The following is a 24,350-nucleotide window of genomic DNA, read 5'->3' on the forward strand; positions in this document are numbered from 1 at the left end:
AGGCCTCAAACGCAGCACCAAGCTATGCTCTAGAGAGCAGTAGTGATACCCGCCCTCCTATATGGCTGAGACATGGACTATATACAGCATACACCTCAAAAGGCTGGAGAAGTACCACTAGGGCTGCCTCCGCAAGATCCTGAAAATCCATTGGCAGGACAGACGCACCAACGTCAGTGTTCTCACTCAGGCCAACATCCCCAGCATCGAAGCATTGACCACGCTCGATCAGTTCCGTTGGGCAGGTCACATCATCTACTTGCCCGACACGAGACTCCCAAAGCAAGCGCTCAACGTGGAGCTTCTACACGGCAAGAGAGCCTCAGGTGGGCAGAGGAAACGCATCAAGGACACCCTCAAAGTCTCCTTGATTTAAAAAGTGCAACATCCCCACCGACTCCTGGGAATCCCTGGCCCACAACCACCCAAAGTGGTGGAAGAACATCCGGGAGGGCGCTGAGCACCTCGAGTCCCATCGTCGAGATCAAGCAGGAACCAATCGTAAACAGCGGAAGGAGCGTGCGTCAACCCAGGCTCCCCTCCCACCCTTTCTTTCAACCACTGTCTGCCCCACCTGTGACAGAGACTGTAGGTTCCGCATTGGACTCCTTATTCACCTGAGTACTCACTTAAGTGGAAGCAAGTCATCCTCCACTCTGAGGGACTGCCTATGATGATGATGTGCTTTGAAAGCTTAGATGCCCCTTTAAGGTACAGCAGCAACTCTTTCATGCTGCTTAATATTGGTTATCCCCTCCACTGCCCTCTGGTTTTCTTGCTCCCAGCATTGGGAGCACTACATAATTATTTAAATGAGAGGACCTCGGAAAATATTGGGAAGCGCTGTGATGCTTGATTTGCTCATGCATTTCCAGGTAGTTAATTTCTTATGAGCAGAAATACTTCCTCAAGAATCAGATAAAGTTGACTGGTACTATTACATCCTAGGAAATTAGGCACATGCTCAGGTAGGTGTACTCATCCATTACCAGATCTGGCTTGACTACATCAAACGCTACTGGGCCTTGCACTCCCCTGCCCCTTACACCCTCACCTCTAGCTTCCAGGAGCTTACGACTTTCTTCCATCAACAAGATAGAGACCATCTATTTAGCTGCCTCTGCTGCTTTCCCCCATCCCCACCTTTTCCTTTCTCACTAACCCACATCTCCCCATCCCCTTGCTACCCTAGATCAAAAATCCAACTCCTTTCTCTCTAGTTTCTCCCCAGTTGTCTGCCATGCCCTCTTCAAGTTCATTTCATCCAGAAGTCAAATTTCTTACTCCAGTACTGTAAGTACTTAGAGTGAGATTTCAATTAAACATGTGCTGTATATACTGAATTGAATATATATTAAATATAAGGATATATACATAAAACATGTTGTGCAAATTGTTTAAAGTAAATATTGGTATCACTGATAATACCAGAGCTAGAATGTCTGCAGCTTCTTAATTGACTGTCCCACAGACAAATCTAAAGCCCCATTTTAATCCTGCCTGCCCGGCAGGAATGATGTGGGCAAGGAGTTAAAATAGTGACTGAGCACAGCCTGCGGCATTCATGCTCCCTGCTGTTTGAAGTCCTGGGTTTTCGGGAATGTCTAGGATGCCCCTCCGTAGGCAGGCGGGGGTCTAATTAATATAGAAATGTCAATGGCGTCATTCAGACCCCAACGAAATTTTCACTTGGCATTGTGGCTGCAGGGTACCAAGGAGTTCAGTCTGGTCTGTAAGTGACCCGAGCATTAATTTCAAGACTGTAGAGCACACATGTCTTTCAGCCTAATGGATTCTCCTGTACATCCCGTTCATGCTGCTTATCTGCCTGATCCCCTTTGCTGGCTTTGGGTGCCTTCCTCCTCCAGGCTATCCATGAGGAGACCTCCTTATAAGGCAAATTGCAGCACACCAACACTATTGTGGAATTTGATTCCCGTAGTACTGGTAGAGATCCCAGAAGCGTGTGTAAAAGCAGAATTTGCCGCCTTCAAACCCTCCTGTCAAGAAGGTCCATCTTCTCAACCTTCACCTCTAGCTCCTCCTTCCTACTTATGCTTTGTGTATTGCATTATGTGCTCGCCTTGCACTGTTTAAAGCACTGCTGGCAGAGCTGGAAACTGAGGAAAGAGGTAGATCTTGGCTATCCTCTGCTTATTGCTGTATGACATTTAGAGGAGGACAAGAGAGGTCATAATGAGTTTGCGTGACTTTCAGTAGAAAGAGTAACATGAAGAATTCATAATGTAGTTTGCTGACACTTTATGCATGACCCTCCAGCATGAGAATGAAGATAAACAGAGTGTCATGACGACCATGTAACCTGCCCCAACTCTCTTGGAGTTCTAAGATTTTCTCTGGTCGGGGTTGAGAGGCACCATCTGTGGCCAAGCACTTTTTTGTATTCTGGTCTTTAAGAAGAATTAAAAAAGAATGCTCTCTGCAGAGAGATGTAGTTTAACCAGGTGACTGCATTCACACCATAATGGGAGTGTTGACAAGTGCATGAACAAGTAATTGCATATGACATGAGGCTTTTTGTGGGTGCTTGTATGTCGGGTGTTAACAAAGTTGCAGTTGTAGCTCAAAATTGGGGCGTGAAAGGAATCTGCTGGACATCAATGGTGAGTTGAAGCCCACAAAATGGTGGGTTGAAGGTGGTAAAAATGCATAGTACACTTCTTCCTTTGCCTGACCTCTGATAATCAATTAAACTTATTTAGCCCAGAATAGGTGTGAAAGGGGGTTTGTGGAGATGGCACCTTCTTCCAGGACCAACTTTGATTGTGCCTGTGCTGTTCCCTTGGCCAGCCAACTTCCTTATGTTCCAAAAAGTCCTTCCCTTCGCACCTGAATTTAGTTCAGCAGCACTTCTATGTAAGCTTCAGAAAATTTGGAATCTCTGTTCCCTGCACCTAACCTTACAGACATTTCAGAAATGTTCATGCTGCTTGTCAGAATAAAACTATTTCTTTTGTTGATGCTTAGCTCTTTAAGCTGCTGCAGGCATTTAAATCCTGACCCACGCCATTTGCAGCCCCAATGGTGAATTCCCAATCAGAGATGGGAATATCGCTGGGAACTCATCTAGAATATTTCAGTTGTTATTCCTGGAAAATCTGTCTGGGTCAGGGCGATGGGCGTAAGTTCTGCTCATCACACTTGCAGCGACAGTGCTGCCGGAGAGGAAAATCTGGGCCTATATCTCTTCACCTTGCTGCTTACTATTGTCTTGGTCAACTGGTTTTTGTTTTAGCATGTCATTTTACACTGTTCAAAAAGGTTCTCATCCTTGCTACAGCATTAATTGCCCATCCAAAGTTTCCCTTGAGAAGGTGGTGGTGAGCTGCCTTCTTGAACCGCTCCAGTCCATGTGGTGAAGGTTCTCCCACAGTGCTCTTAGGGAGGTAGTTCCAGGATTTTGACCCAGCAATGTTCAAGGAACGGCGATATATTTCCATGTCAGGATGGTGTGTAACTTGGAGCAGAACTTGCAGGTGGTGGTGTTCCTATGCGCCTAGGTGGTAGAGGTCGCAGATTTGGGAGATGCTGCGGAAGAAACCTTGGTGAGTTGTTTCAGTGCATCTTGTAGAATGCACTCACTGCAGACATGTTGCACTGGTAGTGGAGGGAGTGAATGTTTAAGGTGGTGGATGGGGTGCTAATCAAGCGGGCTGCTTTGTCCTGGATGGTGTTGAGCTTCACGAGTCTTGTTGGAGCTGCACTGAACCAGGCAAGTGGAGACTATTCCATCACACTCCGACTTGTGTCTTGTAGATTGTGGAAAGGCTTTGGGGAATCAGAGGAGTGAGACACTCGCTGCAGAATACCCAGCCTTTGACCTGCTCTTGTTGTCACAGTATTTATGTGGCTGGTCCAGTTAAATTTCTGGTCAATGGTGACCCCCCAGGATGTTGATGGTGGGGGATTTGGTGATGGTAATGCCGTTGAATGCCACGAGACGGTGGATTAGACTCTCGTTTGTTGGAGATAGTCATTGCCTGGCACTTGTGTGCCGCGAATGTTACTTGATACTTAACAGCCTGAATGTCATCTAGGTCTTGTTGCTATCGGGCATGGACTGCTTCATTATCTGAAGAGTTGCGAATGGAACTACACTACAATCATCAGCGAACATCCCCACTTCTGACCTTATGATGGAGGGAAGGTCATTGATGAAGCAGCTGAAGATGGTTGGGCCCAGGACACTGCCCTGAGGAATGTTCAGGGGCTGAGATGATTGACCTCCAACAACCTACAACTATCTTCCTTTGTGCTAGGATTCCAGCCAATGGAAAGTTTTCCCCCTAATTCCCATTGACTTCAATTTTACTAAGGCTCTTTGGTGCCACACGTGGCCAAATGCTGCCTTGATGTCAAGGGCAGTCACGATACCTCACCCCTAGAATTCCACACTTTTGTCTATGTTTGGACCAAGGCTGTAATGAGGTCTGGAGCAAAGTGATCCTGACGGAACCCAAACTGAGCATCGATGAGCAGATTATTGGTGAGTAAGTGCCGCTTGATAGCACTGTCGACCACACCTTCCATCACTTTACTGATGGTTGAGAGTAGACTGATGGTGCGGTAATTGGCTGGATTGGATTTGTCCTGCTTTTTGTGGACAGGCCATACCTGGGTAGTTTTCCACATCTTTGGCTAGATGCCAGTGTTGTAGCTGTACTGGAACAGCTTGGCTAGAGGTGCGGCTAGTTTTGCAGCACAAGTCTTCAGCACAACAGCTGGGAAATTTTTTGAGACCATAGCCTTTGCTGCATCCAGTGTGCTCAGCCGTTTCTTAATATCATGTGGAGCGAATCGAATTGGCTGAAGACTGGCTTCTGTGATGGTGGGGACCTCAGGAGGCCGGTGCGGATCATCCATTCGGCACTTCTGGCTGAAGATGGTTGTAAATGCTTCAACCTTGTCTTTTGCACCCACCTGCTGGGCTCCGCCATCATTGAGGGTGGGGGTTTTCATGGAGCCTCCTCCTTCCGTTAGTTGTTTAATTGTCCACCACCATTCACGACTGGCTGTGGCAGGACTGCAGAGTTTTGATCTGATCCCTTGATTGTGGGATCGCTTAGCCTTGTATAGCCCGTTGCTTTTGCTGTTTCGCATGCATGTAGTCCTCTGTTGCATGTTTCCCAGGTTGGCACCTCATTTTTAGGTATGCTTGGTGCTGCTCCTCGCATGCTCTTCTGCAATCCTCATTGAATCAATGTTGGTCCCCTTGCTTGATAGTAATGGGAGAGCGAGGGATATGCCGGGCTATGAGGTTACAGATTGTGATGGAATACTATTCTGTTGTAGCTGATGGCCCACAGCACCTCATGGATGCCCAGTTTTGAGCTACTAGGTCTTCTTAATCTATCCCATTTAGCACGGTGGTAATGACACCATCATAGGCAGTCCCTCGAAATCGAGGAAGACTTGCTTCCACTCTAAAAGTGAGTTCCTAGGTGAATGTACAGTCCAATATGGGAATTACAGTCTCTGTCACAGGTGGGACAGACAGTCATTGAAGGAAAGGGTGGGTGGGGAGTCTGGTTTGCCACACGCTCCTTCCGCTGCCTGCACTTGTTTTTTGCATGCTCTCGGTGACGAGACTCGAGGTGCTCAGCGCCCTACCGGATGTTCTTTCTCCACTTAGGGCGGTCTTTGGCCAGGCACACACAACACGATGGAGGGTGTCCTCAGTGAGGACAAGATTTCATCTCCACCGGACTGTGCAGTAGTCACTGTTACCAGTGCTATCGTGGACAGATGCATCTGCGACAGGTAGATTGGTGAGGACGAGGTCAAGTAGATTTTTCCCCTTGTGTTGATTCTCTCACCACCTGCCACAGTCCTAGTCCGGCAGCTATGTCCTTCAGGACTTGGCTAGCTCGGTCAGTAGTTGTGCTACTGAGCCACTCTTGTTGATGGACATTGAAGTCCCCCACATTCTGTGTACATTCTGTGCCCTTGCTACCCTTGGTGCTTCTTCCAAGTGGTGTTCAACATGGAGGAGTACTGATTCATCAGCTGAGGGAGGGCAGTACATGGTAATCAACATAAGGTTGCCTTACCAGAGCTTGACCTGAAGCCATGAGACTTCATCAGGTTTGGAGTCAGTGTTGAGGTCTCCCAGGGCCACTCACTCCCGACTGTATACCACTGTGCCACCACCTCTGTTGGGTCTGTCCTGCTGGTGGTGATGGAGGAATCTGGGACATTGGCTGAAATATATGGCTCTGTGAGTATGACTATGTTAGGCTGTTGCTTGACTAGTCTGTGGGGAAGCTCTCCCAATTTTGGCACAAGTCCCCAGATGTTAGTGAGGAGGACTTTCCAGGGTCAACTGGGCCGGGTGTGCCGGCATCATGTGTGAGGCTGATGCTGAGGTCGCTGCTGAGTTTGTGTGGTTTTATTCTTATTACACTATATGCCTCTGCATCTGGGAAAATAGGATGTCTGTAGACTTCTCCATGACTCTTGTCCTGTTCATTATCAGATGGCAGGAGACACAACTGACAGTGAGGTGAGATGGCCAATATTGCATATGCAGTGAAATTAAAATAGCTTATGGAATGTCATATTTCCAATAAGGGACTCTTAAGTTCATAGATTAATTTATTTCATATATAATGGCTGCAAATAACCTAGTTGAAGCTCTGCATTGGAAACATTCATTTTTATATGGACACCCATGCCTTAAAAGGCAATGAAAGTTTACATAATTATGTTTACATCATAATGCCGGTTACATACATCATAAGATGAGTAACTGACTATATATTGCATGGTATTTAATTTTTGCTGTACCTAAACTGCATTACGATGCAGGCATCATTTACTTGAAATACATGGAACAAATGTGATCATTTTACAGCCAATTTTAGATGGTACTGTATTGTTGAAGTATAATAATTGAATATCTTTGTAATAGATTGAAATTGAAAAGCAAGAGAGGGACATTGTTGTGTTGGAGCAAGCCATCGTAAAACTGAGATCAGTAAGTGGTGCTATGTAATTTTGCAGAGTCAAAATTGAACCTGATTTAGTGTGATTTGTAATATTGATAACAACCATCAACATTATACTGGACCAAAAAGTTCAGTCTAACTAAGCTTGCTCAGGGTTTTAATCAGACTAGATTACTACTAGCTTGACTTGGTTTCGTGTAGAAAGGTAGCTCTCTGTCAAGAAATCTGAACGATATCAGACAAAAAGAATAGAAACAATTTTTCATATTGAATCTGGCTTTGCAAGTTTTTTGCATTCAATTTGGCTTGAGTTTATTAGGTTGGAATTGGGCTGGGGCTCGGGTAAACAGAAAATTTAAATGGCAGTTCTTAAATATTAGTTTTTTTGGTATTTGGCACATATTTTCTAATATTAATTGCCTCCTTTTAAAAGTTATTTCTTCCCTTTCTCCAGGATACAGCAAAGTCCAAGAAGCAACTTGAGGAAATTAGAGCAGAATTACAGGCGAAGACTGAAGGGAGCAGTGGGGTATTAGTTCAATTTGAGAAGTGCCAACAAAATAAAGCTGAGAAACTCCATGATACAGGTTGGCTGTCATTTGGAAAAAGTGATCAAATGTATAAAAATCCACAACTTCTAGGCAGCAAAATAATTTAGGTTTTTTGAAGCGTTGAATCACATTGAAACTCCGGGTATTGAGCTTCCCAGATAGCTTAATCTTAATTACATTTCCTGGTGTAGTATTAAAGCGGACAGACCCAAAAAGTTCTGAGGTCTAATCCTTGATCGGTGCTGAATTAGTTCGTTTCAGCCAACGGATGGTGGGGGCCCTACAATGCTGGAGAAAAATTAAAAAATTAGCCACGGTTGACATTCTTGCTTGAAATCCAGTGACTTGCTGGAAAAGATATGCAGCTGGTCATCAGGTGACAGCATAATCAGGCTTGACTTGAGTCTTATAGTCAAAATAGCCTGCCACACATGCTGTCCAGGCGCATAGGGGAGAACCATTGGGCATGGGCTGCTGGTACCTTTGAAACCATGCTAACGAGTCAGTGCTTTATGGAGAGGAAGGGAGAAGAGAACTACAAGTAAGGTAAATTCCTGTGTCATGCAAAATGTACCATTAGTCAATTAATGAGTCTGTGTAAGAGGAAAGTTTTTAATTATTTCATACATTATAGCTCTGCTAATAATTATAAACTTAATAAGTTTGTAATCTTCACCAGGGTATCTGCTGGCTACAATATTCTGAAAAGCAGCGATGACATCTCAGATTTTCAGACATTATTAGCCGATTTTTAAAAAAAAATTCATTCTCAGGATGTGGGCGTCGCTGGCAATGCCAGCATTTATTGCCCATCTCTAATTGTCCTTAACCGAGTGGCTTGCTAGGCCATTTCAGAGGGTTGTTAAGAGTCAACCACATTGCTGTGGGTCTAGAGTCACACATAGGCCAGACCGGGTAAGGATGGCAGATTCCTAAAGGACAGTATTGAATCAGATGGATTTTTACGACAATCCAGTAGTTACTTTGTCACCATTACTGATGATTAACTATTCATTCCAGATTTATTTAATTAACTGAATTTAAATTCCCCAGCTGCCATGGTGGGATTCGAGCTCACATCTCTGGATTATTAGTCCAGGCCCCAGCAAATTGGCAATACAGTAGAAGGAGAGAGCATTTAATATGGGATGCTTCACTGAGTTTCGAGTTAAGGCATGCTATCTGGCTGAGTAATTGCTGCTGACCTAGGTATGTTGAGTGCCAAATATGGTTGTCTAAAGTGGAAAAGCCAGAACCCACCACCTCACTGAGTTCTTTTTTTAAAAAAAAATGTTATATTTACAAAATACAGAATAATGAAGTAAACAGGTTGCTGGATGAAATAGTTGATTGATAAGCTTGTAGCATTGTTCTCATTCTACTTTTCTGCTTGTTTCATTTCAGATTTTGAATTTACTCCTGAATCCAAAAGTACGGAATCTCAGCTGCGTTCATATGAGCAAAATAAGTCTCCTTTTCTTTTAGACACATTTGTGAGGAATATAGCACAGGAAAGAGATTTCTATAAAGCTGAGGTAGAATACTTGTTAAAGATGTTGAGAAGCAAACCTTCAAGCCAAGGCAATTCATCCAGAGGACGTAGTCCACTGCGCTCATCTCCTGTAAAGGTACTTTATTTGAAACAAAGTAATTCTATGAAGATATTTCTTTAAAGGTACCTGTATATATTCTCAACCAAGGTTGTGAGTTCAAATCCCAGGGCTTTATCTCACTATCATTTCCTTGCTGCTTTCAGCTCTCTGCTAGTTACTGAGGCATGAAGAAGTGAGATGTCCCAGGGTGGAATGCCTAACAGGGAATTGTGATGATGGGAGAGTCCAATTATAGTGTAACATGTTTACATGGGCAATTTAGGACATAGGAATTTATAATATGAATTTATAATATGAATGTGGCAGGTAGTATGTGATGTATGATTTTTATTATATTACTAGTCGATCTCCCATAACGTGATAAGCCAGAGATTATGGTCTCTCTCACCTACCTCTGCTGTCTTCATATTGCTGTTACTTCCTCTCTCTCTCTCTCTCTCACTCTATCTCTCACGCTCTCTCTCCTCTGCCCACCCCCAATTCTGTATTTCATTTCTTTTTTCTCTTCTGAATCTCTCTCCTTAACTCTTAATTTTGATCCTTTTTTTCTTTTCCTTGGGTGGGAGGTGGCATAGTGTGATGTGACAGGGAAAGGAACCACCAACGGTTGGACTGCATTTGTGGTGTGGGTTGTGGGAAAATGTGATCCTCAGTTGCTTCCTTTCTTTTGTCTGCCTCAATCACGTGTGCTTCTTCCCACCCCTTCATTCCCATAGCATCCCCTACCTCTTCACCTTTCTAGTACCCATTCCCCTTGCCTCATATCCTTTGAACTACCCATTCAACCTGTATCCTCTTCTCCATGACCCATTGTAACTCATCTTGCCCTTAACCCTCCATCCACTCCCTGCACTCCCACTACCCCCAAGAACAGGTGGCAAGAGGCTATAGGTCCCCTCATCCTCAGTTTCAATTGTTCCTCATATCCTATCTGATTGCCTCCAAGATGTTTTGCTTGCTTTTGAATTTCAATTTCTGTATTTAAAAAAAAATCAAATTAGAATGATGTAAGAAACTACCTGTCTGCCTTTATCTTTGTCTTTCTGTCTGTCTGTCTGTTTGTCTGTCTCTCCATTTGCCTTATTGATGTTCAAAATTAGAATCGGTGTCTTACAGGTGTTATGCCATTAGCATTGATCTATAACTTTCAACAAAACACAGTTGAGCTAATTAGCTGACCTCAAATTTCAAACGTGTTTATTTGAACAACAACAACTTGCATTTATATAGCGCCTTCAGTTAGTAAAACATCCCAAGGCACTTCACGAGAGCGTAATCAGACAAAAATTAACACCGAGCCAAAGAAGGAGAGATATTAGGACAGCTTGGTCAAAGAGGTAGGTTTTTTAAAGTGTCTTAAAGGAAAAGAGAGAGGCGGAGAGGTTTAAGGAGTGTAAAATTATGTGAAGAAAGACACTTTATTCCCCTCGCCTCTTTCTTTTCTTTCGCTTTCTAAGGTTTACAGGACACAAAGGCTACAACAGGTGTGTAATCAGACACTAGCATTTTTTCTATCACAAATATATACAGTCTCCCCTTTCTTAAATAAAAACACTTAAAATGAATTTGACCTCAGTAAGGCTTTTGAAATTTGTCCTCTAGCTACTCTTCAAATAATATTGAAAAACATTTGAGCAGAAATTGCTAGAAACAAAATTTCAAATATTTCTCCGTTAAGCTGACTGAACAGTGTTGATACATCCTGGGAAATTAGGTACACTGCAAACAAAAAGCATTTTGAGAGAATTGTGGGAACCCAGTCACTAGATTGCATTAAATTCGTGACCAGATTGCGGAATTTATAATGGAAAAAAGATGACACAAAAAGTGTGACAAAAATCTGACGACAGGAAGTTGATTGGCACATACAGGAAGTGTATGCAGAGGTAAGATTTTAATAACATCTTACATTTTAAAGTGACTTTAATGTAGGAAAATATCCCAAGGTGCTTCACTGGAGTGTAATCAGGCAAGAATAGGAGAGGTGATTAAAAGCTTGGTCAGAGCAGATTTAAGGAGGATCTTAAAGGAGGAGAGTGGGGTGGAGAGATGGAAAGGTTTACGGAGGGATTTCCAGTGCTTAGAGTCTAGACGGCTGAAGGCATAGCTGCTTAATGGTAGGGTAAAAGGAGTGAGGGGATGTACAAGGTTCCAGAGTTGGAGGAATACAGAATTCTTGGTGGGTATTCGAGCTGGAAGGGATACAGAGATAGGAAGGGATGAGGCAATGGAGGGATTTGAATGTGATAGTGCTTGATTTTTCCAGCCAGATATCAGTTATCAGCCATATACGTTCAAGTCTGCGCCCCTTGAACTTAAGGAGCGAAGTTGCGTTCTGGATGAGCAGAAATTTTCTCCAATTGAATATTGGGAAGACAGAAACCATTGTTTTTAATCCCCACCATAAACTCCATCCCTCTCCCCAACTTCTGTTTGAGGCTGAACCCGACTGTTCGCACCCTTGGTGTCATTTTTGACCCTGAAATGAGCTTTCAGTCACACATCCGCAGCATAACTAAGACTGCCTATATCCACCTCTGTAACATCTGCCCTTGCCTCAGCTCATCCGCTGCTGAAACCCTCATCCATGCCTTTGTTACCTCTAGATTTTCCAACGCACTCCTGGCTGGCCTCACACATTCTACCTTACGTAAACTAGAGGTGATCCAAAACTCTGCTGTCTGTGTCCTAACTCGTACCAAGTCTCACTCACCCATCATCCCTGTGCTCGCTGACCTACATTGGCGTCTGGTTAAGCAATGCCTCGATTTCAAAATTCTCATCCTTATTTTCAAATCCCTCCATGGCCTCACCCATCCCTTTCTCTGTAATCTCCTCCAACCCCCCCCCCCCCCCTCCCGAGATGTCTGCACTTTAATTCTGCCCTCTTGAGCATCCCTGATTATAATCGCTCAACCTTTGGTGGCCGTGCCTTCTGTTGCCTAGGCCCCAAGCTCTGGAACTCCCCGCCCTAAACCTCTCTACCTCTCTTTCCTCCTTCAAGGCGCTCCTTAAAACTTACCTCTTTGACCAAGCTTTTGGTCACCTGCGCTAATTTCTACTTGTGCGGCTTGTCAACTTTTTAATCTCATAATACTCCTATGAAGCACCTTGGGACGTTTCACTGTGTTAAAGGTGCTATATAAATACAAGTTGTTGTCGTTAAAGATGGGGGCTATTCTAGGAGGAACAACCAAGGTAGGAGAGAGTTGGGGCTTTGCTGGGGACAAGGGCAGCAAAAACGGAGGTGAGGATGTGATTGAGTAGGTAGATAGCTGCCGAAGTATCATGGTGAATGGAGAGAGAAACACGAGACAGTTGGGTGTTTGAAGGTGCTGTTGTAACTTAATTGTAGCAGAATTTTTTCCGGGGGCTGATGCAGAAGTGGTGGAGGATACAAGAAGGGATCAGAAATGACCTTGTCTATGATTGAGATGATAGGAAAAGAGAGGCAACCTGAGATAGCAAGGTTGAGAAGATGGCCATGAATATGGAGAGGGAGAGATTAAGCAAGGACTTGGAGGCTAGTGATCTCAGAGGAGCGAGGATATGGTGAATTGAGATGGAATTGAAATCACCGAGGATGAGAAATCGCTCGGTGCAGAGGCTGAGGGCAGAAAAGAGTAATAACGTAGTAACTTAGTAATGTTGTGGTCCGCTAAAGACAATTGGTTCATCTAGCCTACCTTACAAGCCACATGGCAGTTTCCTTAATGTGATTCTGGAACTATAGCAATGCTGTGTATCCCAACATTTTATTTGCTTTCTTCATCTCCTATGACCATTGAACCAATAGTTTTAATGATTTATCCACCAAAACTTCCAGATCTTTTTCTTGCTCTGCTATTACAAGACCAGTGCCATTTAATATGTAATCTAAACTTGTGCTTCTACTTAATCTCATGACATAAAGTTTAACTGTGTTGACTTCCAGCTGCTACCTCTCTGCCTATTTGCATAGCCTGTGCAGATCCCATTGAATTGTTGTACATCAGTTAGCATCATTGACCACTGCACATAATTTGGCTTCATCTAAAGACTTTTGACACCTTGGACAATGTTCCATCCTCAATCATTTATATTAAAAATGATAAACAATAGTGAGCCCAACATCAACTCTGTTGCGTTCCACTGGCATTTGGTTTCCACTCTGACATCTCCCTACACAACACTCTCCTTTGTTTTCTATCTATCAGCTGCACATCAGTTCCTCTTAATACTTCACCTTCTATCCCATGGGCATGCACATTTTTGAATGTATATTATTTGAGACAGTTTTAAATGCCCTTCTGAAATACAGATTCATAGTTATAGCCTGAGATATATGGTCTATATTATCAGCCAATGATCAGAATGACTAAACAGATTTATTATTCATCCAAAGCACACTATTTCTCACATTATTTTGTGCAAAAGGTCATATCTCAGTTCATAGGAAGTGTGTGCTTGCCTGTGAATGTAGTCCATTGTGCTGGGAATGAGAAAAAGCACCTGAAGACCATCATATAACAACGTGATTTCAATAGATTGTTCTCTGCAGCTTTTCTCGATCTCAAAGGCTTTTAATTCAACCGTGAAACTTTGTGGTTGTTGCTGATCAACATGGGTGTGCCAGGAAAGGATCTGTGAATTCATCAATTGCAGTGATGCACTACAAACAGTATTCTTGTTGAAAAATAAGTGACCACAGTGCTTTACATTAAGTCAAATTTTCTTGAGGATGCATTATGGTCCTAAAAAATCTTCTTTGGGCAATCTGGAATCATATTAGTGATGCCATTAGCATTGAACTATACGATGCTGGTGAAATGGGAAGTTTTTTTTTAACTGAAAATTAATACCTTTAGTCAGAGACTCCAAGCTGTCCGTACAAAAACAGCCAAGTTTAGAATAAGAATCAATTGGATTAAGATGAAAAGTATGTGTTCCCATTGATGGACTCCAATAGCTGCTTGTTTGCAAATTGGAAATAACACCATCGACTATGATCAGTTTATCTACCTCAGAAGCAATTGTCACAGTTCGAGCTTTCTTTCCAACACTATTTCCTAGTAAATTATTAGACCTGGATGACACTAGCACAGCTACAGCAGTGAATCAGGATGCATGTTACAGTTGATAAGAGACTTGGGGGTAGATTTTAGTCTGAGCCCACTTTTATGCCCACATTACACCCAAAAAAAGGATGCAATGCATACCAATTTCTAACCGGTAATCTGCTTGCATCAATAAGCAGATTACCGGTTAGAAATTGGTATGCATTGCATCCTTTTTTTGGGTGTAATGTGGGCATAAAAGTGGGCTCAGACTAAAATCTACCCCCAAGTCTCTTATCAACTGTAACATGCATCCTGATTCACTGCTGTAGCTGTGCTAGTGTCATCCAGGTCTAATAATTAACCCTGTAATCATGTGAACTACTTACTGAAGACTTAAGAACATAAGAATTAGGAGCAGGAGTAGGTCATACAGCCCCACGAGCCTGCTCCGCCGTTCAATAAGATAGATCATGGCTGATCTTCGACCTCAACTCCACTTTTAAGCCATATCTCCATATCCCTTGACTCCCCTAGAATCCAAAATCTATCTTGTATAAGAACTATATAAGTCAACTGTCTTTTGGGTGATAGAGAAATATACTTTTCAAATTTACCCAAGCCAAACTAATGTTGAAGATGTATTTGCAGTAAAATGATACATAGAAACTATAAAGACAAAATGCTAAGCAGCACAATAATTAAATGAGCAAACTGGAATCTGTCTAGAAGAGGGTTATACACCCTTGTCAGAAAGCTTTCTCTGTACAGTTTCTTTGGATGCATCAGCTGAGTCTGCTCCTTCCTTGGTACGCAGTCCGCAGTCTTTTGGGATGAGATGTATGAGCCGCATGAGCTTTGATAGGATGTCACCAGAACTAAAGAAAAAGTTTGAAACGGGCAAATGCAATCTTCACTATACATTGGAAGAAAAAATGGACAACATACATATTCCATGAATTGTGTTAAAATAGTTAAAGATTAAATTGAAAACTGACTAGGTGCCTTTGTAAACACAATGATCAAAATTTCCAAGCAATGTAGAGCAGCAATAGAATATTGAACCAGAGAATGTAATGATCAAACTGTACATCTTTGACTCCATTCCCAATGCTCTCAGAATGCGGATTGATTGCCTAGTGTTCCCACGTCCTGGGAGCTTTCCCAGTGTTTCCCAACCCCAATCTTCAGTGTTTCTTGGTACTCCCAGGCCCTGGGATTCTACCTCTCCCCAAATTACTGCTAGACATTGAAACCTGATCCCAGTACTTCCAGAATCCAAGGATGTCCCAAATCTGATGGAACAGTATCAGTAACAAAGGAAACTACGAAGGTATGAGGAATGAATTGGCTATGATAGATTGGGAAGATTCATTAAAAGGCATGACGGTGGAGAGGCAATGGCTAATATTTAAGGAACGAATGCATGAATTGCAACAGTTATACATTCCTTTCTGGTGTAAAAACACAAAAGGAAAAGTGGCCCAACCATGGCTAACAAGAAATTAAGGATAGTATTAGATCCAAAGAGGAGTTATACAAAGTTGCCAGAAAAAGTAGCAAGCCTGAGGATTGGGAGCAGTTTAGAATTCAGCAAAAAAGGACCAAGAGATTGATTAAGAGGGGAAAAATAGAGTATGAGAGTAAACTTGCAAGGAACATAAAAACCAACTGCAAAAGTTTCTACAAGTACCTAAAAAGAAAAAGTTTAGTGAAGACAAATGTAGGTCCTTTACAGATAGAAATGGAGAATTTGTAATGGGGAACAAGGAAATGGCAGAACAATTAAATAAATACTTCAGTTCTGTCTTCATGGAAGAGGACACAAATAATGACTCAGAAATGCTGGGGAACCAAGGGTCTAATAAGCAAGAGGAATTAAAGGAAATGATAATTAGTAAGAAAATAGTGCTGGAGAAACTAATGGGACTGAAGGCAGATAAATCCCCAGGGCCTGATGATCTGCATCCCAGAGTACTAAAAGAGGTAGCCATGGAAATAGTAGATGCATTGATTCTCATCTTCCAAAATTCTACAGATTATGGAACAGTTCCTGCAGACTGGAATGTAACCCCACTATTTAAAAAAGGAGGGAGAGATAAAACGGGGAACTACAGACCGGTTAGCCTGACATCAGTAGTAGGGAAAATGCTGGAGTCTATTATAAAGGAAGTGATACTGGCACACTTAGATAATATCAAAGGGATTAAACAAAGTCAACATGGATTTATGAAAGCAAAATCATGTTTGACAAACATACTGGAGTTTTTTGAGGATGTAACTGATAGAATAGATAAGGGAGAACCAGTGTATTTGGATTTTCAGAAGGCCTTTGATAAAGTCCCACATAAGAGATTAGTGTGCAAAATTAAAGCGCATAGGATTGGGGGTTAATGTATTGGCATGGATCGAAAATTGGTTAACTGACAGGAAACAGAGAGTAGGAATAAACGGGTCTTTTTCGGGGTAGTGGGCAGTGACTAGTGGGATACCACAGGGATTAGTGCTTGGGCCCCAATTATTCACAATATATATATAAATGATTTGGATGAGGGAACCAAATATAATATTTCCAAGTTTGCTAACGACACAAAACTTGGCGGGATTGTGACTTGTGAGGAGGATGCAAAGACGCTGCAAGGTGATTTAGATAGGTTGAATGAGTGGGCACTTTGGTTGGAAAAACATAAGGAAAAAGTATTATTTAAATGGTGATGGCTTGGGAAGTGTCGGTGTACAGAGGGACCTGGGTGTCCTTGAACACCAGTCATTGAAAGCAAACATGCAGGTGCAGCAAGCAGTTAGGAAGGCAAATGGTATGTTGGCTTTATTGCAAGAGGATTTGAGTACAGGAGCAAGGATGTCTTACTACAGTTATACAGGTCCTTGGTGAGACCACACCTCTGGAGTATTGTGTGCAGTTTTGGTCTCCTTACCTAAGAAAGGATATACTTGCCATAGAGGGAGTGCAGCGAAGGTTCACCAGACTGATTCCTGGGATGGCAGGACTGTCTTATGAGGAGAGATTGGGTCGACCAGGCCTGTATTCACTAGAGTTTAGAAGAATGAGAGGGGATCTCATTGAAACATATAAAATTCTGACTGGGTTGGATAGACTGGATGCGGGGAGGATGTTTCCCCTGGCTGGGAAGTCGAGAACAAGTTGTCACAATCTCAGGATACGGGGAAATTTAGGACCGAGATGAGGAGAAATTTTTTCACTCAAAGAATGGTGAACCTGTGTAATTCCCTACCACAGAAGGCTGTGGAGGCCAATTCACTGAATATATTTAAGAGGGAGATAGATAGATTTCTAGAATCAAGGGGTATGGGGAAAAAGTGGGAATATGGTGTTGAGATGGATGATCAGCCATGATCATATTGAATGGTGGTGCAGACTCGAAGGGCCGAATGGCCTACTACTGCTCCTATTTTCTATGTTTCTATCCCTGATAATACTGCTTGGCACAGCATGACTGTTCTTGTCAAACTTATGAATCACTGTAAGCAATGCCTGGGAGACCTGCTGGAAATGTATTAAAGGTTTTGCGTTTACACTTCCTGGAGTATCTCACTTGCCATGCTTTTCTTTTCTATTAATGTATGTGATTTGTTTATACTGTAACAGAATGGGTATTGGCACTTCTTATATTGACTCAAATGGAAGTGTGCAATTTGCCGTCAATCTCCTGAGGTCAGCTCATTAACGTACAAATTAAGACTAGTATAAAGTGTGCAGAAGTGGTGGGAGCGGATAATTGTACGCAAGTGAAATTTAAATGGATGGGGCAATTAAATAATTATAACAATAAGGTGACACTAATTCCAAAAGCCTTTGAAGGACTTTAAAGGGTATCTACAACTATAAACAACCTTCGTGTATTTATATACCAATTGGATTTCTGAAAGAGCTCCAAAATCTTATGTAGCAATACTCATGCAGGAAGTGTTGATCACTTATCCAGCTTATTTAAGATTGTTTCAACTTTCATGTCAATTTTTTAAAATTAGGGAGGAAGCTATGAGTCTGAACTCATATGTGTTATCAAAGAGCGCGACGATCTTCAAGCCATGTTGAGTAAATATGAAAGGCACATGGCAGAAATCCAGGCAAATGTCAAAGTTTTAACTGCAGAAAGAGACCAAAGCAAACTCCTTTATGAGCAGGTAAGCAATGGCATTTTATGTGTTTTCATTGTATTTTGTGTATTATGTTTTAATTCTTTTACAATGTGTATTTTTATATGCCGGATCAAATTCTTCTGTAACTTATTGCTGTATTTCAATGGAAAACGTGTTCTGTAACTCCTGAAGTACATTTTTTCTTCCTTGGGTATGGTTCCGCAGGCAAAGATCATCCTCTGGTGCCTTGTCCAAGTGACAAATTTCATGTCATGTGTGAGCCTTGATGATGATCCTTAGCAGCTAATTTGAGATTGGAGCATTATCTTACAGCCTACTCCTATCTTAACCTGATATCCGCACACAGAAATACAGTCGATCTTCACTACAACAAGCCCTCTCGAGACTGACTGAAATGATCAGACTGTTCACGATGGTAGAGTTTGGCGATTTGCTGCATTAGATAAATGACGTAACGGCCAGATTGAATTGAACATAATTTCATTCTGTTAAAAAATCTATACAGCAATAGATTGCTTAATATTATTTGTGCCTTTCTCAATGAACAATGTTTATGTCTTAACCAGTCCAAAAAGGTCCTCAGTTGCAGGTAATGCTTCACACAGTTGCGATTGCCTTTCTGAACTCAGTCAGTGATGGGATAACTGGTTCTATGCCTTCCACGACCTTGTCATCAGAAGTTTTCACATCCTCTCTGACTCAGTGTCACTGATTCATAATGTCCACATTGCTCATAGTTGTTTGTGTAGGGACTTAGTGTTCATTAAATTTAATTTCCTGTAATATCGCAATCTTCTCTAACCGATAAGGCTCAATTTTCCCCAAGCCCGTTTTCTGGCGTATTGCCAGAGTTACGCTCATTTTTCTAGGCCAGAAATGCACCAGAAATATTTTGCCTAAGTTTCCCCGATGTATAATTAGAATTTGGCACCATGCAGCGTGTCCAGTCACCTCAGCGGGTGGGGCCTGCTGTCTGCGCCGAAAAACAACGCTGCACCTTCTGCGCATGCGCGGGGAAAAAAAGTTACGTTTTTGACAATGTGCCAATGGACGCGCATGCTCAGTACAGTTCGGATTTGGCAATTTTTAAAGAGCCAGTTGTGTGTGAGAAGGAGTGCTGTGTGGGAGCATTGGGAAAATCGCAGCTGGAGCAATACAAGATGCAACGCAGTGCAAGGACCAAGAATTTCTGACAGGAAGAAGTGGAGGCACTAGTTTCTGTGATTGAGAACAGATGGCAGGAGCTGGACACCAGCAGAGGTCACGTAAAAGTTCCACCCAAAGAAATGAAAAAATGCTGTGGAACCAAGTTGCAGAAGATTACTGCGCAATGGTGACCACCACGAAATCTGGAGGTCAGTGTAAAAAGAAGTGACAGGACCTTGGTCAAGAAGTTAGTGTAAGTAATATTTTCATTTATTCAATGGAATTGCAATTGTAAATGTGACCAGCTATATATGTTCCACTCAGCAGAAAAACACCCTCTCTTTAAAAAGTTGCATTTTCATCTTTGCAGAGAAAGGTGGCACATACTAAAAGGGAAAAAACATGGAACAGGAGGAGGCCCATCAAATCTGCACCTACTGTGACACCCTTGGAAGAGAGGGTCGCTGCTTTGATGGGTCCTGCCTGGAAAAAAACAATTGGTACTGCACAAGCTGGGCCCACACTTGAGGGTAAGTCCTGCAAAAATTCATCATGGTTCTTCAAATCAGCCTGCTGTGTGAGCCTACTCATGCCACTCACCCTGCCCCCTCTTCTGCTAACCATTTGACTGTTCTGTTATCTTTTGCAGAACTTTGAGGCCAACCTTGACAATGCAGAAGAAGAGTCAGACAAGGATGAGCCTGAAGAGGAGAACATCTTCCAATCCAATCCTCCAGACCAAGAACATGTCGGTGAGGGGGAGAGGATGTAGCTGGATGAAGCTTCCACTGTTGTACTGACTTTGGAGAAGGTGCTGCTCATGACTAGTGGTTTGAGTGTTGGTGGGACATTCCATAGTTTCACACCTTCCAAGGTTGCGGGTCCCAGTGGTGTGGTGCAGCGAGGCACACCCAGGGCCCCACCTTCCGAGGTTGCCAGTCCCAGTGGTGTGGTGCAGTGAGGCACACCCAGGGCCCCACCTTCCGAGGTTGCCAGTCTCAGTGGTGTGGTGCAGCGAGGCACACCCAGGGCCCCACCTTCCGAGGTTGCCAGTCTCAGTGGTGTGGTGCAGTGAGGCACACCCAGGGCCCCACCTTCCGAGGTTGCCAGTCTCAGTGGTGTGGTGCAGCGAGGCACACCCAGGGCCCCACCTTCCGAGGTTGCCAGTCTCAGTGGTGTGGTGCAGCGAGGCACACCCAGGGCCCCACCTTCCGAGGTTGCCAGTCTCAGTGGTGTGGTGCAGTGAGGCACACCCAGGGCCCCACCTTCCGAGGTTGCCAGTCTCAGTGGTGTGGTGCAGCGAGGCACACCCAGGGCCCCACCGTACCAGGCTGTGGGTCCCAGTGTTGGGATGCGAGCCACACCGGTGGGGAGGAGGGGAAGGAAGCTCGACCGCGCTCTCCTGAGGTGCAGTATCTAACAGATGTGGTTCAGATGATGTCATTTAGTGCGGAGAGCATTGACCTTACCCGATCACTCCTGGATGCCGTCAGTGGGGTGAGAGATGGGGTAGCGGGACTATCGGGAGAAGTAACAGCAATGACACGAGAAATGGAACCATATCCAGGTCCATCAGTGAGGGAATAGTGACCATGAGGAAGGGAATGTCAGAGGTAGTGCAAACCACGTCACTGACCATGAGGGAGGGAATGTTGCAGCTGGTTCAGACAGTTTTGCTCAACATGAGGGACGGCATGTTGGAATTAGCTGCTGCAATAAGGGAACATGCCCAGACCCCGCGTCCATTGACAGAATCAACTGTTACTCCCACTCCAATCCCCACACCAGCCTCTGAAGAGCCCAAAGCTGGACCCTCCAACTTGCCGCCTGACGCCGACGTCCCCCACCCTCGAGGTGCACAGTACCCAAGATGTTAGAAAGAATAAGCTTGGTATCAAGCCCAGAAACACCATGCCACCACCTGCGGGCAGGGATGGTAGAGTATCCAAGACCAAGTGCAGCGGGTGGTCTGAGAATAAGGGGGAGGAGAGATCGGTGCAGCTTTTCTTTGTTACTGTTATTATTGTTACTGTTGTAACTGTTCTCAAATTAAAAGTTTTTTGTAAGTTATCTAAATTTACAAGTTTCTAAGTGATCTTAGAGTGATATTAAAATAAAATTTGATACAAGAATAATTTTATTAAAGTTAAGTTTAATACATTGTAAACTTTTGAATAAAATATATTTTACATTAAAACGGAATCATGTTCCATTAATACAACACATTACGGAACAGCTCCAAACAATAAACATGTGCATGTGGAATAGTTGTCGCTGAGCCCTTGGGCAACAGTAAAGCATTCACGGATGAACTGCTGGCGCAAGGCTCGAGCAATCGTTAAAGGAGCACGATAGCTCGCTCTCCTCTGATGTCATACTTCCGCCTCAGGCACTTGCATGGCTTCCTTATCCTGGTCGACGTCCTCCTCCTGCTCCTCACCTGCATCTTCCACATCATTATCATCAGCCACTCTCACCGCAGGTGCTGCTGCCTCATGGTGGCTAAGTTATGTAGCACACAGCACACAACAGTGAACTGACCGACAATCGCAGGAGTACAGCAAGTAGCCTCCGGAATGGTCCAGGCATCGGAAACGCTGTTTCAATAGGACAGTGGTCCCCTCAATGATGTTGCGTGTCACTGTGCGACATGTTGCATTGATGGTCAGCTTCCGTCCGGGTTACGTGTAGGAGCGTCATGAGCCAGGTGGCAAGGCCGTACCCTTTGTCTCTCAGTAGCCAGCTCTGCCCTTCTGGCTGCTGCTAAAACATGGCAGATATAATGCTGTTGCATAGGATGGACTCATCATGGGTACTGCCAGGGTATCTTGCATTGACTGACATGATATGATGCACATTGTCACACATGAGCTGCACATTAATGGAGTGGATGCCTTTTTTGTTCCTGTACATCTCAGAACCCTTTAAAGGTGCTCGCAAGGCGATGTGGGTACAATCAATGCAGTCCTGTACCCTTGGGAAGCCAGCAATCCTGGAGAAGCCCACAGCCCTGTCATGGATTGCTTGGGCAGTCATGAGGAACTTTATGAAGTCATTCCTATGCACATAACAGTACAGCCGTGACCTGGCGAATGGAGACATGTGTTGCATGTTGAGAGATGGCGCACACGTCCCCAGTTGTAGCTTGAAACAATCCTGAAGCATAGAATGAAAGTGCAGCTGTAACCTTCACTTCAACTGACAAAGCAGTCCTCCTGATGCTGCTAGGTTGCAGGCCTGCCTTGACCAACTCACAGATCTCAGTTACAACTTCTCTGTGGAAACGCAGCCTTCTGACACAGTCTGCATCACTTAGGTGGAGGTACGAATGCCTGTCTCGAAATACCCGAGGTGGGTAAGGCCTCCTGCCCAGCACCCTATGGGCTCTGATATTCCTGATGCAATTAAGTTGAATGAATTGTCTCCTTTGTAGAACTATGATGCAGAAGACTCACACAAGGTATGGCATTGTCAGTATTGCCCCCATACTTAAATTTAACCTTTGAAAGAAGCTCAAAATGGCAGGAAAGCAGGCAGCACAGGTTTTCAGTTGTATCTCTCCAGGTCTGTATGGATGGACCACACCCAAAGGTCATGTGACTTCTCTCTTTCCCTCTCCCGCCCCCCGCTCCCTGTTAACTAATTGGAGTCTTGTGACTTCTCTCCCTCCCTGGGTTCCAAGCCTTCCGATCGGCACCTCGCTCTCTCTCTCCTCCCCCCACAGCTTGTTTTGTAGCCAAGCCCCCAGCCCCTGTGTCTACCGGCCAAAACTACGACCCCCCAGCCCTGCTTCAAGATGTTCGGTGGTGGCGTGTGAGTGAGTTTTAAAAAATCTCACTGAGGGAACTTCTGAAATTCAACAAATTTACACTTCGAGGTTTTAAAAAAAAAGTTAAATTTTATTATTGATTCTGACAGTGTTCTTGACTCCCTCCAAAATCTTCGATTTAAAAACAATGGCGTCTTTCAGCGCAGATTTGAGAATGTACGCTGGTTTTCTTAACTCACCAGAAGATTTTTCGGGAGTGGCCAGATATGCCGACCTAAGGAAAAAAAATGTTGGCCAAACTGCGAACAATTGAAAAAACCAGCGCAGACATGAGGGAATGTAAAAAAAACAGGCCTAGAAAAATCGTAACTAAGTCAGTTATGCCGGCGCAACTTTGAAAAAAGTAAATACGCCAAAAGAAACACCGCGCGCCAACAAAATGCCGCAAATGAACATGGAAAATTGAGCCCATATTATCTCCTTCATTTAACCACCATTTTCTGAAGATCATCCAGCACATTTAAAGCAGTTCACAAAACACGTTTCTGACACCTGCTCCCATGCTTTGCGTGTGAAGTGTATGGCTTGCTGGATATTTTTACCGCTATCCATGCACTCTATCATCTGCCTTAGTAGGAACATTCTTTACCAGAATTTGAAGCACTGAATAATACCCTGGTTCATGAACTGTAGAACACTTGTTACATTGGGAGGGCGGGGAAAGTGCACGGTAACTGCTTTCAAGATGTTGACTTCCGGATGTGTAGGGACATTGTCGATGAAAAGCAACACTTTACGTTGCATTTTTTTCCGGCGATCTGATCCATTCAGTACAGATGTCATCCAAGCTTTTTTGTTATTGTACATTACCAGCAGCATCTTTACATTTTTAAAACACTGGGATTCGCTGCTTTGCTAATGAAAAAAGAGGCAGATGATCGATTTCATCCCTGTTTCCTCCTAGTAGGAGTAACTCCCTGTTTGATTTGTTGAGTGTCAGCACAGACATCATCAGCATTGGCCAAAGTATTATTGGGAAAGAACTGATAACAAAGTCCGGTTTCATCGATTGACTATAGTTCTGTATAGTGATGAATAAACATCCTTCAACTATGTGGTTGTCA

The 24,350-nt window shown here is 43.6% G+C and overlaps 1 protein-coding gene across 1 annotated transcript in view; it reads left to right on the forward strand.

Moving 5' to 3' along the window:
• The window catches only part of tsga10 (testis specific, 10), a 156,078-nt gene that overhangs the window by 46,810 nt on the left and 84,918 nt on the right, over positions 1-24,350 (forward strand). The window contains exons 2-3 of the mRNA XM_070892429.1: positions 8,924-9,147; positions 18,180-18,335. Coding sequence (XP_070748530.1) covers positions 9,073-9,147; positions 18,180-18,335 — 231 coding nt within the window. The 5' untranslated portion in view covers positions 8,924-9,072. The remainder of the gene's footprint in view (positions 1-8,923; positions 9,148-18,179; positions 18,336-24,350) is intronic.

This window comes from Pristiophorus japonicus, chromosome 10 (assembly GCF_044704955.1).
Source record: "Pristiophorus japonicus isolate sPriJap1 chromosome 10, sPriJap1.hap1, whole genome shotgun sequence".
In the NCBI taxonomy this organism is placed as follows: domain Eukaryota; kingdom Metazoa; phylum Chordata; class Chondrichthyes; family Pristiophoridae; genus Pristiophorus; species Pristiophorus japonicus.